The 16,820-nt window shown below is 45.5% G+C and overlaps 2 protein-coding genes across 3 annotated transcripts in view; one reads left to right on the top strand and one right to left on the bottom strand.

The window, feature by feature from the left end:
• The window catches only part of map3k2 (mitogen-activated protein kinase kinase kinase 2), a 316,607-nt gene that overhangs the window by 256,964 nt on the left and 42,823 nt on the right, over nt 1–16,820 (top strand). The window lies entirely within an intron of this gene.
• The window catches only part of caskb (calcium/calmodulin-dependent serine protein kinase b), a 59,928-nt gene continuing 47,632 nt past the window's right edge, over nt 4,525–16,820 (bottom strand). For both annotated transcript variants that reach the window (XM_080758450.1, XM_080758449.1), the window contains 6 exons: nt 16,141–16,256; nt 11,754–11,834; nt 10,921–11,001; nt 9,912–10,114; nt 9,550–9,639; nt 4,525–8,149 (listed from right to left, as the gene is read on the bottom strand). In XM_080758450.1, coding sequence (XP_080614576.1) covers nt 7,973–8,149; nt 9,550–9,639; nt 9,912–10,114; nt 10,921–11,001; nt 11,754–11,834; nt 16,141–16,256 — 748 coding nt within the window. In that variant the 3' untranslated portion in view covers nt 4,525–7,972. The remainder of the gene's footprint in view (nt 8,150–9,549; nt 9,640–9,911; nt 10,115–10,920; nt 11,002–11,753; nt 11,835–16,140; nt 16,257–16,820) is intronic.

Genomic DNA, 16,820 nt, shown 5'->3' on the forward strand with positions numbered 1-16,820 from the left:
GGACGCGTGGGTATGTCCAGATAGTTGCCTCGCGGAGCCGTCTTTTGTCCAGTGTCCAGTCTGGGTCCGGAAACGGTAATTTTTTTTGCATTGACCCCAGTAGAAGCTCTGCTGCTCTGAATTTTACACCTCTCCCGCTTAGCGGAGACTGTGGGGTGGTAGAGGACATCTCCCCGGACGCGTGGGTATGTCCAGATAGTTGCCTCGCGGAGGCCTCTTTGTCCAGTGTCCATTCTGGGTCTGGAAACGGCACTTTTTTGAGTGTTGACTCCAATAGAAGGTCTGCTGCTCTGAATTTTACACCTCTCCCGCTTAGCGGAGACTGTGGGGTGGTAGAGGACATCTCCCCGGACGCGTGGGTATGTCCAGATAGTTGCCTCGCGGAGGCCTCTTTGTCCAGTGTCCAGTCTGGGTCCGGAAACGGTATTTCTTTTTGCATTGACCCCAGTAGAAGCTCTGCTGCTCTGAATTTTACACCTCTCCCGCTTAGCGGAGACTGTGGGGTGGTAGAGGACATCTCCCCGGACGCGTGGGTATGTCCAGATAGTTGCCTCGCGGAGGCCTCTTTGTCCAGTGTCCATTCTGGGTCTGGAAACGGCACTTTTTTGAGTGTTGACCCCAATAGAAGGTCTGCTGCTCTGAATTTTACACCTCTCCCGCTTAGCGGAGACTGTGGGGTGGTAGAGGACATCTCCCCGGACGCGTGGGTATGTCCAGATAGTTGCCTCGCGGAGGCCTCTTTGTCCAGTGTCCATTCTGGGTCCGGAAACGGTACATTTTTTTGCATTGACCCCAGTAGAAGCTCTGCTGCTGTGAATTTTACACCTCTCCCGCTTAGCGGAGACTGTGGGGTGGTAGAGGACATCTCCCCGGACGCGTGGGTATGTCCAGATAGTTGCCTCGCGGAGCCGTCTTTTGTCCAGTGTCCACTTTATAAAGTCCATGCACTCCAGTGAATAGCATTTATCCATTTAGATAACTTTTTTATGTTATTTAATTACTTATTTTTACACAGAAACATAATGTGTGTCTTTACAATAACTGTAATGTAATAATAATACTAATAATGTAATGTAAAAATGATTTAATTAACGAATTAAATAACCTTATTTTATTCTGAAAGCAACCGGATGTCTTAAATCTGCTAGCTCTCAGACCGGAAGTTCTAAATCTGCTCATTAGACGGAGCCCAGTCAATGTTTACTTCCGCTTCACTAGGGTAAGGGTTGCACTTCCAGGTAAACTATATTTTTCTAAACCCATTTATCAGACGCTCTTATCCAGAGCGGCGCCGCCTGGTGGTAGAATTAATAACTTTCTGACTGTAATAAAAGCTAATAGCAAGCATCCAAAAGTATGTAGTCCGGCAGTCAACAGGTTTCTTAAGTGGGACATTTGGTGTGTATATGTAAATGTGTGTACACAAATTTGGTTCCATTTGTACACTCCAAAAGAGTTATGATCCATTTGGTGTTATTTGTATATACTCTGGTATATATGGGTTAGGGTCCATTTGGTTTCATCTAATTTAACATTTGTGGAGTTGGTCACCTGACCAAAAGCGGTTAACAAAACTGGTCGACATGTTCTGTTGCCCCAACAGCGGAAGAAACAAGGACTTTAACCACGCTACTTACACACACTGCAACTCGCTTACAATTCGCAAACCTGGCAACACTTCTCCGTGTTCTCATAGGCCCTCCAGGCCCGCCCCCACAGCTACTTTTCAGTCTCACAATCGGCCATCTTGCTTTTTACTTCGATGCGCGAGTGGACATTTAATGCAAATACATTAATTATAGCTCCAGCAAGCAAACACAAACACCTCAACTCCATCTCATTGTGAATAAGAATTCCGAGGGGAAAAATAATTTTTGGAACGCCACTTTCACCCAGTATGAAGCTAAATGTGGAAGCCGTGTGTGTCACACCAACACTGGTGACCCAGAGAATCCTGTGCCGATTCTCAGCCATCTGGCCTGAGGCACTGCCTGCGAGTTGGCTCTGCGTGCGCTTTTTCCAACTCTCACTGATTTATCCAGCTCACACGTCAATCACAGTCAGCAGCTCTCAGCCTGCACACACACGCACGTCTGTCTTGCGCACACGCGCACACACACACACACATACACACACACACACACACACACACACACAGAGACACACAGGAATAGCCATGCAGGCTAAGGCGAGTGGCAATTTAATGCAAATAAATTATTTATAGGTCCAGCAAGCAAATCATGATGGTCTGTAGGTCACAATCACATTCCGATTTGAGGGGTTGTGTTTTGTATGACATTTTGGCCAGTAGTTTTATATCTATCTCAGCTTTTGCCTGATAGCACACATGCTAACAGTGCTGACCACAACGTTAGCAGCATTTGATGACAGCTTGCCATAGCAACGTACAGTGTGCGCAGACCTAACGTGAGCTTCTGGGACAGAAACTTGCGTTTTCATGACAGCAGCAGCTGCTGCACCCTGTGATAGATACTGTGCTAAAGATGCTAAAGCAACACAAAACAACATCCACACGCAAAACAAACCAGGGACCAGGGTTGCCACATATCGTGGATGTGAGAGTGAAACAAGCAACCAGGTCTATAAAAATGTTAATAGGCCAGTTCAAAGTAGGTAAATCAGAAATGGTCCGGAAATTAGTCTTAAAATAATCAATTATAGTGTTGACTGTCACACTTTGTTGTCTAATGTTGTTTCAGAGCAGTGGAACTCAAACATTTCCATGTCAAGGACTACCAATAGATAAACAAGTCCAAAGTAGCTTATAATGATCAGACTTGGCAACACTGTCTCTAGGTTGAACGCTCGACTTTACAAGCTCACACATATGAAATATGTTTTTTTGAATCTTCAAACTGAGACATATTTGATGATAATACTGTTAGCACAGTCATCATACTCCAAGAGCATACAAATGGAACCAAATGGACCCTGATTTTCCCAGAGAGCAAATGGTATCAAATGGGGGTCTGTGGCCTAATGCATTTCAAACTGGGGCTTCTTGGTATTATATTCTCTGCATATCTTATCAACTTGGGGTGAATATTTCACCACAATACTTTACTGAATATTTCACAAGAATATAACACAAGAGTCAAATGTACGGTCAAATGTAATCACAATATAGGCTACAGATGTAAATATTTATGACACAGTAAAATGTCGAAAATTAGTGCTATCCCCCCCCCCCACACACACACACACACACGACAGGCAAGGCTGTTGTTTGCATCGTTAGCAGGCAGCAGCTACCTTGCCACTGCTCTCTGTGACTGTAGTTGTTTCACCATGTTTGCGTATTTATGAGAAATAAAAAACACTTTCTGTTATTATAATAATTTATAACCCATCCGTTACTACATGTGCAGGGCACACTACTGAGTTTAAAAACACAGCTGAAACATGAAGTGGAGTCTGTCAACTCGCAATTTCCTTCTTCCCATATTGTGCTGCAATGTAACTAGGATTCGCCGGCCGTAGGCCGGCGAAATTCTAGTTTGTAACATCTGACAAATAGGTGACTGCATGTGGTTCCATTTGCACCCTCTCAGATAAAAAAAAGGGTTAGGATTAATTTGCTTCCATTTGTATTAATGACTCAGATTATTGTCTTTTTCAGTAAGGAAAAAAGTATAGCCGGGATCTACAAGCGTGCAATGTTGTGACACGCTGAGTTTGTAGGCTATTTTCCGGTGCATGACATCGCTGCACAAGTATACAATAGGGAAAAGCCTATAACGTAAACCCCTAAAACATCTGTGGTTCTCAAAGTGGGGTCCCCCAGGGGTCCTTGAGGAGTTCCAGGGGGTCCCCAGCTAAACATAGTTTGAAACCAAATGGACCTTTATGGGTCTGTAACTCTGAATGTATAAATGGACCAAAATGTGGTTCCATTTGTACACTCTCAGAGTTAAATTAACATTGATTTTATAATCTAAATCAAGATGCCATTAAATGGGGGGACCTGTTGATATGATTATCTTCATTCATGTGAGAGTCTTGATTTTGTACATCTTTCTTGCAGAGTTGAGGACAGTAGAAAATGTCATGATTGATTGATTAAATATTGTTTTGATGTAATCAATCACTATGCTCACATTTGTATTATTGTATTGTATTGTATATATATACAATTGTAATGCTGTACATTGTTATGACAATAAACTTGATTCATTCTCTTTGAAAAGCTGTTTGTCTGCTACGACAGTACTTATTTCTTGGTGTGTATGATATGAAATGTGAGCTTACCATAATCACAGTATTGCTGGCTGGTTGTAAGTGCTTATCGGTGTTGCGAGGATGAGGGCGTACTTGGAATAAAATCTCTCCTCCAAGGGGACCAAAACAGTTTGAGAATGCCTGGTCTATAGTGCAGTTGTTTGGATTTTTCAGATGCAGTTAAGACACACACACACACACACACACACACACACACACGTCGTATATACATCGAGGGGAATACAGAATCAGAAGGCAGTTTACGTTGTCAACACTTAAAAAGGAAATATTTCTTTTCTTTTAATGAAAAACAAAACAAACAAAAAATAAAAAAGAAAGAACATTTCATCCCAAAGAAGAGCTGCTTTTGTCATTCGCAGAGAGAATCTACACATAGGACTTGAAATGAAAAGACTTCAGTGGAAGTGGCGGCGCGCTGCGCCCTCATCGCACGATGCTGAGGTAAAGAAAAGACTTGGTACCGGTGCCGTGGAGAACGGGAGAACACCTACTGTGTTGTCCTATCATCCATCATGACTCATGAGTTCTGTGGGACTGCATTCAAAATAAGAACATTGTAATGGGAGTGTAAAACGGAATTGGCCATGGACACGTGGTCCGTGATACGGACACATTGATGACCCCTGCTTATGAGTGTTGTATGTTGGACAGCATTCTGAAACTGGTCAAAACACTTAGACCCGATTGATGAATTATGCTCTACTACGCCCTCTATTATAGTAAACAGGACATGAGTCGCCTCTGTAGTCTGTACTTGGTCCTCTCTATTGTCCCTCTGACTTGGTCCGCCCTAGTGTCCCTCTGCGCCGAATCTTTTCCCCAAACACAACACATTGTAAGCTTGTATTAAATTCCCCCAGGAATAGGGGTGCTAAGGTTCAAGTGGTTAAGACTTATGTGAGGCAGCATTCTGTCACTTATGGTAAAAAGTTTAAAAACGGGTACACCGTATCGACGACGTATAGGAGTGAATGTGGAGCAGCATTCTGCCACTTCCGCTAAAGTACGGTAAGGAATTGATGTCACATACGGAGCTTCTTTTAAGGATTACTGTACACTAGGCTCTTCGTATCACTCTTATGATCAGATGTATGCACCATTGGAACATTTACACACAAAACTCTCCCTTGGTTTTTACAACTCAAAACAATAATACTTTTTTTTTGTTCCTTTGCTTTTTTTTTCTTCTTCTTCTTTAAGACGACAGTTAACAATTCGGAAACGAGTGGTTCTAGGATTGGATGTTTATACTCCATAAGCCCCTCCCCTTCGAGATCCCACCAACCAAAGTTATTTCTTTTTTTATTATATTTTCTTTTCTTTTTTTATATTATTGTCAAGGATTTTATTTTTTTATTTTTTATTATTATTATTATTATTTTTTGTAAAAGCACAGCTCAGAATTTACGTTGGGAAGGGGAAGAGGACTTTTCAGAATAAAATGTCCAGACCAGTACAGAGATCTGCCTGGGAGCAGTGGGAGAGGACCTTTCAGAATAAAATGTCCAGTACAGAGATTTGCCTGGGAGTCACTGGAGGTATGCATAGATGTTATCGACTTCCTCCCAAAAGCCTCGGATAAGGCAGTCTCTATTTTAGTCACACACACTATTTTTCATATATATATACCAGTCAGTGGCCTTGTGGTTAGAGTGTCAGCCCTGAAACTGGGAGGTCGGGGTTCGATCCCCAGCCGGGTCATACCAAAGACTTGCCTTGGGAGGCATTGGGCATCAAGGGGTTGGATTGGGGGGTCAAATCAAATGATTCCCGAGCGTGGCAGCTCACCCACCGCTCCTTGGCTGCGGCGCACCGCTCCAAGAGATGGGTCAAATGCAGAGAACAAATTTCACTGCGGTAACGTGTGTGACAAATCGTTTGACTTTGATATATATATATATATACTCCCAGTTGAAGATGCTTAGTGGTGTCATCGTGCACCAAACATTTTGTGACTCCAGGTCCATTGGTCTCTGAATAGCAAACACATCTCATATACAGGCAGGATGTTGGGGGAGAGAGAGAGAGAGGGATGGCTGAACAGTGGGCTAACCCTCTTCTTTAAAAATGTTCATTTTGTGCAAACTGAATGTAAACAAAGATCGTTTTGGGGGGAGGGGCATAGGAAGAGACATACAGCAACACAAGGAAACGGTGGCCATTTTGGGGGGGAAGGAGGGGGGGGGGGGGGTCATATATTGTGCTCCTTCAACGATTTGATTGACAAGTACGGGGGACCTATGGAATAAATAAAGGAGGGAGTCACAAAATAAAAATGTAAAGTAAAAAAAATAATAATAATAACTCTGCCGTGTCTCCTGTGCTTTTTACCTTGACTCAAAGTTCGATATGGGGTTGAGGAAGGCAGAGTGGGGCAGGGGAGGGTTAGGGGAAGACTTGTTCCGATACCGATTCTGGTATCGGGTACTCGGGCCGATACCGCCCTCAAGTACTCGTACTCGGTACCCGGAAACCGGCCCCCGAGTGCCAAAACATCCAATTGACACGACTAGGCTGAACGAATGCGTGTCACTCAGCCTGACCCAACACTGCAGCAAAATCGCCAAAAACTGCCGATCTACAAGCATAAATGACAACTGACAAGTGTAGATCGGAGGTCCATCTGCATCTATGAGAAAAAAGGGTGTAAAACAAGTAGTTACTCAACAAAAATAAAAAAAGTATTCGTATCGGTACTCAGTATCGGCAAGTACCGGTATAAAAAATGAACTACTTGTACTCGTACCTCGGCCTGAAAGAAATGGTATCGGGACAAGTCTAGTTAGGGGATAGCATCCAGTGTGCTTGGGAGATTCCTGGAGGACACATTAAAATGACCACAAGAAATTGCCTTATTATAATAACCACTTCAACCCGACATACTGTACATACTGTAACTTCACTGACCGGAGTAGTCCACAAAATGTCTTCGCCAAGAAAAATAGCCAGCCCACGTACTGTACGAGCTCACTGTGCTATCGCCGTGCGACGCAAGCTTGTAGATCCGCACATTCCGGAGGCCGCGGTGTTTGGCTCTGTCCGGAATAAGCGAAGCTATACGTGGGTTACCGCATTGGCGGGGGTCAGCACACAGACACACACACACACACACACGCACACGCACGCACGCACACTCACACACGCACACACACACACGCACACACGCACGCACACCCACACATACAGGACTGCATTGGGTTCATGCTTTGCTATTGCCCTTAAAAGTACCACAGCACCGACTGTCCATTACAAAATAAAAGTATAAAATGTCTACCGTCCTGCCCCTCCACACCCCACCCTGCAACTATAAGGACAGGGCCATATGGATTATTAGTTTTTCTTTATCATTTATACATGTATATATAGAGAGAGATATATAGATATATACTTTATATCTATATATACACACACACACACACACACACACACACACACACTACAATGTGCCTTTTGAGGCTGTTGATGGGAGGAGGGCGGGTGTGAATTCCACGTCTCACAGTCTCAATTCTTCTTTTTTCTCTCCGCGATATAGTTTGTGTTCCAGTCCAGAGGAGAGCCTTTTGGGGCGAACTCTGAACGGAGTTTGACATCCACTTATTGGACCGATAACCAATGTTTCAGGTGATTGTATTCACACATACACACGTACCCACGTCGTACACTCACACACACCCCGTGTGTGTGTGTGTGTGTGTGTGTGTGCGCGTGCATTTCAGTAGACCCAGGACACGGGGACCCACTGCGCGGTCGTACACACCAGGTCCACCGCCTCCTCCAACAGGCGGATGGTGTCGTCGATCTCGTTGTTGATGACGGTCTGGTCAAAGTAGTGGGTGTAGGTCGTCTGCAGGGTCTCGGACTCCTTCTGCAGCCTCTGGAGAGAGTCGTCCTGAACACACCACCAACACATGGACAGAAGTTTAGTTGCATCCTGCACACGCCAACACAGAGATATACTGTACGGTACGTTTCTGAACAATCTATATCAGTGCTGCTCAACCTTTTTCATGTCAAGGACCCCCAGAATTATCTGAATTTGGCCACGGACCCCCATTACTACTACTACTACTACTTTGGGGTTGATGAAACTTTGAATTTCTCAAACAGTTATAAACGTTCACGGCAGCCTAAGTACAAATATAATTCATGAAAAGGCTACTACCAGTGAATTCGGTTCACGGAAGTTTACTTGTAGGCTATGTGGGGATTATCTGACGCGATCTGACACATGTCTCTCGCCTTGAAACACAGAATGTTTTCCCGTGTTCTCTATAGAGACCGTTGTCGTGCAAACGTGGCCTGACACCTTTAAAAGGGACAAGGAGAACAGGACTGCTATTGGAGGCACACACACACACATTACTGAACATAGAGGACGCACATCTAACTCTACTGAAGGCCAGCAGGAGCTGATCTACAACTACCATTTCTTCTGTACTTACAGGCAGTTTCTGTAACCACCTTGGAACCTCCAGTGCAAATCGAGGCAAACGAAACAAGAGAGAAGAAGCAAAACAACACACATGAAGCGAAACAGAACGTGCACACACACACACACACACACACACACACACACACACACACACACACACACACACACACACACACACACACACACACTGTAGCACGGCCAGGACACGTGGAGAGTGGTCCACACCAGTGGTGGAAAAGGTACGCACATTTTCTGCACTCAAGTAAAAGTACCAATACTGCAATATAGAAATGCTCTGTCACTTCAAGTGAACTTGAGTAAAAGTATTGGCATAAAAATGTAGTGTGTGTAGATATATATATATATATATATAAACACTTGAAACAAGCTCACAATCTGTCGCATTGTGAGCTTGTAGATCAGCTATTTTCAATGTAATACTAATGCAAATCTACAAAGAAACTAGTAACTAAGGTTTTCAAATTAAATGTAGTGGAGTAAAAAGTACAATATTTAGATCCGAGATGTAGTCAGTGGACAGCAGAAGTAAAAGTATTTGGAAAAATTGGTAAAGTAAGTAAAGTGTAAAGACACCTCAAAATGATACTCAAGGTACGGTACTGAAACAAATGTACTCGGTTACGTTCCACCACTGGTCAACACAGAGAGGACTGGACGCAACAATGTGGCAGAGACCGGAGAGAACTCAACAGCACGAGAGAGAGAGAGAGAGAGAGAGAGAGAGAGAGAGAGAGAAGCGACGGCGAGGAAGCAGGCAAACAGCGGATACAGCCGTGGAGAGGTGGATGAAGACGTGATGTGTGCGTTAACGCCATACGCTACGCTACGATGCGTACCTCCACTTCGGTCATCCCCGGGGTGATGGTGGGAGCTGCGATGAACACCACGTAGGGGGCGAACTCTGCCGTCCTGAGGATCTTCAATGCCTGGTGGGGGAGAGAGAGAGAGAGAGAGAGATGCTGTTTTGATAAGACAATTTACAATTTAGGCATTTAGCAGATGCTCTTAATCCAGAGCGATTTACATTAAGCAAGAACAAACAAACATGGGAATACATCACATATATAAAAAGCATTTATCATGAAACGTGCATAAGCTAAGAACGTAACAGTGGAATATCGTCAGGGTTTAGAAGACATTACGTAGAACCGTTCCCAGGTCTATATGGGGTTAGGTCAACCAAAGCGAGCCCTCTGACCTGGGGCTCCACGTCCAGGATGGAGATCATGCCCTGGCCGTGGATCTGCCGGATGGTCTCCAGCCGCGTGCCGTACATGGCGTCCTCGTGGCTGCCGTACTCCAGGTAGTCGTTGTTGCTGATGTCCTGCATCATCTGCTCGTGGGACACAAAGTAGTAGTTCTTCCCGTTCTCCTCGTCCTTCTTGGGAGGCCGAGTCGTGTCTGGAGGAGGAGGAGGAGGATGAGGTGGAGGTGGAGGAGGAGGAGGAGGAGGAGGATGAGGTGGAGGTGGAGTAGGAGGAGGAGGTGGAGGTGGAGGAGTAGGAGGTGGAGAAGGTGGAGGAGGAGGTGGAGGAGGAGGGGGAGGAGGAGGTGGAGGTGGAGGAGGAGGAAGAGGAGGGGAAGGTGGAGGAGTAGGAGGTGGAGGAGGAGGAAGAGGAGGGGAAGGTGGAGGAGGAGCAGGAGGTGGAGGAGGAGGAGGTGGAGGAGGAGGTGGAGGTGGAGGAGGAGCACCATTTCAGCACCATGGACAGAGGCACCATTTCAGCCCCATGGACAGAGGCACCATTTCAGCACCATGGACAGAGGCACAATAACAGCTAACTGAATGCAGATGCCCATTTAGATTACCTGATGGTTTAATAGTGTTCCAAAATAATTTTCCTCCTCTGCGACATTGACAGTTAGGATGTCACTAGTTAACCACCAGACCCTTACGGGTCCATTTGGTTACATTTGTGCACTCGTGCTGAGTGACAACCCAGACTGCAGTCCAGTCAGAAACACTATGGTCTACATACCTCTAAATTATATAGTATTATGCATAATGTGAAATCAGATAACAGTTTCTTTCCCCCTGTACCGATTATTTGACAAAGCCGACAAAATTAATTTGACTGTTAATTTAAAAATGAACTGCCTCATCTCATACATTACGCACTAAACATCTGGCGCCAGTTTGCCACCAGAGAGATGGGCTGAAATGACGAGGGATGGGACGTACTTACGAGGGATGGGGCTGTACTTACGAGGGATGGGATAGGCGAATCGGTCGGGGTGCTTGGTGATGAGCGTGTTCTTGATGTGTCTCCTGCCGACGCCGTGGGCTCCTGAACACCAGGGTGAGGAGAGGAAGAGAAAACACAGGATTTACATACAAATACTTTCCTTTTCATCCTAAGCGCTGGAAACGGTCCCGCGAGGTCGTGATGATTTTTTTATTGACCTCCAAAAACACGGATGTTTTGTATGATCACCTCAATCTGAGCTCAATTCCAATACAAAGAGTTTATTGGACCCGATGATGGAAAATAATCGATGGCGTCGCCAACGTGGATGCGAAGCGTTGCCTTGGCGACGATGACGCCAAGGGCCGGTCAAAATAATTATTAAACATTATAAACCCTTATCTCGTCCTCAGATGGGTGAACCAATATTCTCCAGCGGTTGCTCCCCTCTAGACCAGAAAGCACGCTGGCAAAGCCAGGCTAGGGCCCGATCATCTATGTGAAACTATACAGATCTACAACGTGCCGCTTCGCGCTATTTTCGCTACTTCTTAAACATTTGTTTTCTAATTCATGGCGTTTCTTGGATTTTTCTCATATTTCTTCATTAAATTATGGGGGGGGCATGTGTTTGGGGCATGTGTTTTATGTTTAAAATGTATAATAATAATTTAACAAAATGCAGGAAACAAAAAACAAAGGGACCCATACAAATGGGCCCATGACCCACAAATGGGCCCAGAGTCGGTGTTTTGGGAGCCGATGTGTGTGTGCCTACCGAGCAGAACCAATGTTTTGGAGATGGTGTGTGTGTGTGTGTGTGTGTGTGTGTGTGTGTGTGTGTGTGTGCCTACCGAGGAGAACCAGTGTTTTCCTCTTGAAGGCGGGCAGCCTCACCACCTCCTCGTACGTCACCAGGTCTAGTTGGTCAAACACTGGAGAGAACAAACCAGACAAACACCAGGTGAAGACAATTAACGCGGACAATGTCCCCGGGGTTTTCAAAACAGCGTCCGGTCGCAGTCACATGAAGCAAAACTGTGCTGGCGGGCAGAAACCTTTTATCTCCATATTTCATATTCCTTTTATTTTTATTCATAATTTACTTTAACAAAGAGTTAAAGTACATTAAAGCGGTGAAAATAGACGATCTACAAGCTTACATATATTATCGTCTATTCTCACTGTGTTAAAATATTGAACCAGTGAAACGTAATAACAAGAGCTTGTGACTAAAACAACAGCTACTGTACATTGGATACACTAGAACACACGTTCATTGTTTTGGACAACACACAGTAGGGATGTCCCAATCAAGTTTATTTTGCTCCCGATCCGATTTCGATTGAGTATCTGCCGATAGCGATGTTTCCCGATCCGATATTTATACTTAATGGAACACGTTTATGCCATATGACAATAGTACAATATCCCAAATCACAGACAATATCCAGTCTAATATGGATATAATATTGATACTAGGGATGTCCCGACCACGTTTTTTTTAGCTCCCGATCCGATTCCGATCATTTGAAAATGACGTGATCGGCCCCCGATTTCCGATCACGCGATCGGACCGGGACAATCACAAGGTTTCTGCCCGAAAACCAAACGAAACGCGAGCCAGTGCTGCTCCAAACAAGCACTGAGCAGAGTGAGGGAGGGTTGAGATGGCAGACCGATACAAGCTCACAGTGGAGCTTGTAGCTATGTGTAGGTATACTGTGGTCTATGTATGAATCAAGTTTTATTCACCCTGACGAACACAAACGCGGTGGGAGCCGACACAAGCGCTTACAGAATCACCAACATCCCAATACTCAAATTCCTGCTGCGTCCTCCATGACCCCGAAACCACTCGCGTCCCAAATATTAATTTGCTTTAGGAGGCAGTGTTGATTGCGTCGACTAATAGTATGACAACCAAAACAACCTTTTTAGTCCACTTCACTAAAACTAGACTAACAATAAAACATTCCAGGCTACTAAAAGTGGGGTCCGGGGATCCCCGGGGGTCTTTGACGGGGTTCCAGGGGGTCCCACTCCCAGCAAAATGTGTCAATATTGCATCAACATCAGTTAGTTTCATTACTTTAACCGTATTTACATCGGACATAGCAAAGACGATCGATTCCTCCGCCCTCGCCTCCTCACTCGGAGGCGGGGGCAAGGAGAGAGGAAACGACGTAAGTGTATGAGTATTGGGATCCTGGCTATCTGGAAGGAAGCAAGGGATGGAGGACAGACAGAGAGAGAGAGAGAGAGGCAGAGGGAAGGAGAGGAAGCAGAGGATGAGACAGAGAGAGCAGTCACCAACGTGACATCGATGTCCGGAGTTACTTACATGCAGCCAAGTCATTGGGGAAGAGACGGCATGGAACACATAGAGGGGAGGGAGGGGTTAATGGAAAAAAAAACAACCATGAAAGAAAAGGACAAATTCAGAGACAGAAAAGAAAGAAAAGAATAAAAGAAACACATACGTTAAGTCCATCAACTGGCAAATGTTTATAAGGTTGTTAATCTTGTTAATCAATACACTGGACGTTGAGCAAACACCGAGACGGCAGGCCTTAAAGTAGCTATAAGCAATAATGTGGCAACATTTTAATGACCTTTGTTTTCCTTTTGTATTTCAGACAGCCAGCAATGTGTAAAACGCTCCCCCAAAAAATGTAGTCTCTGTGACACATCTAAGCGCCAAAATCTGCATTCAACTAGAAGCTTTGTCATTGGTAAAATAATTATTAAAACAATCCTGCAGAAACCAATCAGGAAGTAGACAGGCAACTCGACCAATGACAAAGCTTCTAGGCCCCTAGTTCTTAGAGTATATATGAATAGAGACGGCACCCGGAGGAAACCCGGAGGCGAAATGGACATAGTGTCCGAATTTGGTATTGCAGCGTGGGACCAAACACATGAACGTGTGCGTTGGTCCGTTGACTATCATTGTGCACGTTCATGATGACACGTGAACGCTGTTTCATACGTGAACGCACGCGAACACGTGCAATGATAGTCAGCGGCAGCGCGTTCATGTGTTTGGGCCCAATCCATCCCAGAATGCACTCTGTTCCTACTCGGAAGGAAATCGCCTCATGTGCTTTAGAGCAACTTAATGCAAGTGGATGGGAGGAGAACTCGGGTGCCGTCTCTATTCATATATACTCTAAGCCCTAGATGTGTCACAGAGACTACATTCTTTGTGGGAGCGTTTCACCCATTACTGGCTGTCTGAATTAGAAAAATCAGACCCGTCTGAAGTGAGTGGTACTGTACTGTACTGTACTGTACTGTACTGTACTGTACTGTACTGTACTGTACTGTACAAGCCCTCCTCCCTGGCCTGTGTGTGTCTGTGTGTTAGGCTGTGCAACAGTAGCCTCAGAAACCCAGACGTTTTTATTTCCAGGGAGAGAAAAAAAAAGTCTGGGTCTGAGACCACTTCAATTCGGCATAGAGTAGCGCAAACGTCGATCACTCTTTTCTGATTTCTGATCGTCTGCACCTTTGTTAAATTGACGCACACACGTACACACACACACACACACACACACACACACACACACACACACACACACACACACACTCCTCTCTCTCTGATCCTGCCGGGAGCTGCCTATGCCATAGAAAGCATAGATGGACCCCAGGCTAGTGCAACAGTGACACTTGGTGGTGAACAAACGCTATAATGCTATTTCCGTGCTCGGACCCAGGGACAGACCCAGGGACAGACCCCGGGACACACATAGCTGTCTATAGGAGTGGTTGCACCACCAATATTGCTTATAGCAGCTTTAAGGAGGGAAGACACATATTGTTACCATGAACACATTATGTAGGAATGAAATACAAGCATCACAGCTTGGCTTTTATGAAGTCAGTAGTGTTTGTTGTCTTGATTCAGTGTCTGTCTGCCTGCCAGTTCAATGTCTGCCTGCCTGCCAGTTCAATGTCTGTCTGCCTGCCAGTTCAATGTCTGTCTGCCTGCCAGTTCAATGTCTGTCTGCCTACCAGTTCAATGTCTGTCTGTCTGCCTGCCTGCCAGTTCAATGTCTGTCTGCCTGCCAGTTCAATGTCTGTCTGCCTGCCTGCCAGTTCAATGTCTGCCTGCCTACCAGTTCAATGTCTGTCTGCCTACCAGTTCAATGTCTGTCTGCCTGCCAGTTCAATGTCTGTCTGCCTGCCTGCCAGTTCAATGTCTGCCTGCCTACCAGTTCAATGTCTGTCTGCCTGCCTGCCAGTTCAATGTCTGTCTGCCTGCCAGTTCAATGTCTGTCTGCCTGCCTGCCAGTTCAATGTCTGCCTGCCTACCAGTTCAATGTCTGTATGCCTACCAGTTCAATGTCTGTCTGCCTGCCAGTTCAATGTCTGTCTGCCTGCCTACCAGTTCAATGTCTGTCTGCCTACCAGTTCAATGTCTGTCTGCCTGCCTGCCAGTTCAATGTCTGCCTGCCTACCAGTTCAATGTCTGTCTGCCTGCCTGCCAGTTCAATGTCTGTCTGCCTGCCAGTTCAATGTCTGTCTGCCTGCCTGCCAGTTCAATGTCTGCCTGCCTACCAGTTCAATGTCTGTATGCCTGCCAGTTCAATGTCTGTCTGCCTGCCAGTTCAATGTCTGTCTGCCTGCCTGCCTGTCTGAATTGAATTCTCTGCCTGCCTGTCATTCATTCATTTATAAGTCAAAGCCGATTTTCTTTCTCCTTTTTACCCATTTTCTCCCCAATGTACTCGTTATGCCAATTGATTCCTCCCCGTGTCGGAGTGTTGTCACTGCTGTTGTATCCTACCAACTCACCTGCCAGTGAGGATTGACCGACCGACCACCTTGAGATCGGGAGGTCGGGGGTTGGTTTTGTACATCAAGCCGCCTCACGCTACAGAAAACAGGACATATACGGTAGGCTCCTTCCCTATCTGGGCCACTTGGTTGGGCAAGGCTTACTTTGAGACACGTCCTGCGCTCGTAGATCTGATATTTTTCAACAGAATGTGAAATTGCCAAAAGATTGTGCGTCACTAGCAAAGCAGAGAACTCCATTAGTGATGTGGGTTATTATGTAGGACATGATGACCATGTAGCGCTCCACCACTCCTATCCTTGACGTGACAACATTTGGGAACCACTGGGTTAGTTAACACAAACGCTAGTTTTAACTGTTGGTATTTGGTCAGCAAGGTAAGAGCGTGTGCGTGTGCATGCGTGCGTGCGTGTGTGTGTGTGTGTGTGTGTGTGTACCTGCGTTGTGCTTGGCGAGGTACTTGTCTTTGTATTGCTTCTTCTTCTTGCCAAACCACGTGCAGCTGGCCTGCTGCTCCTGTTTGGTCTTCTCCATGGCGATGCACGCCACGCGCCTGAGAGAGACAGCCAATGACAAGCCATGATGCTGCGGTCTGTACCGTGACACATGCACAGCTAATTGATTGATTGATTGATTGATTACTTTATTAAAAACACTCATTAGGCTAAATTCGGCCATAGCCACATTCTGCTTTCCTCTAGTCACTAGAGGAAAGCAGATCGACACTGACGACCCACACAAACTACTAGAGGAAAGCAGATCGACACTGACGACCCACACAAACTACTAGAGGAAAGCAGATCGACACTGACGACCCACACAAACTACTAGAGGAAAGCAGATCGACACTGACGACCCACACAAACTACTAGAGGAAAGCAGATCGACACTGACGACCCACACAAACTACTAGAGGAAAGCAGATCGACACTGACGACCCACACAAACTACTAGAGGAAAGCAGATCGACACTGACGACCCACACAAACTACTAGAGGAAAGCAGATCGACACTGACGACCCACACAAACTACTAGAGGAAAGCAAATCGACACTGACGACCCACACAAACTACTAGAGGAAAGCAGATCGACACTGACGACCCACACAAACTACTA

The sequence above is a fragment of the Protomyctophum bolini genome (assembly GCF_963924005.1).
Source record: "Protomyctophum bolini genome assembly, chromosome: 24".
NCBI classification, from domain to species: Eukaryota; Metazoa; Chordata; class Actinopteri; order Myctophiformes; family Myctophidae; genus Protomyctophum; species Protomyctophum bolini.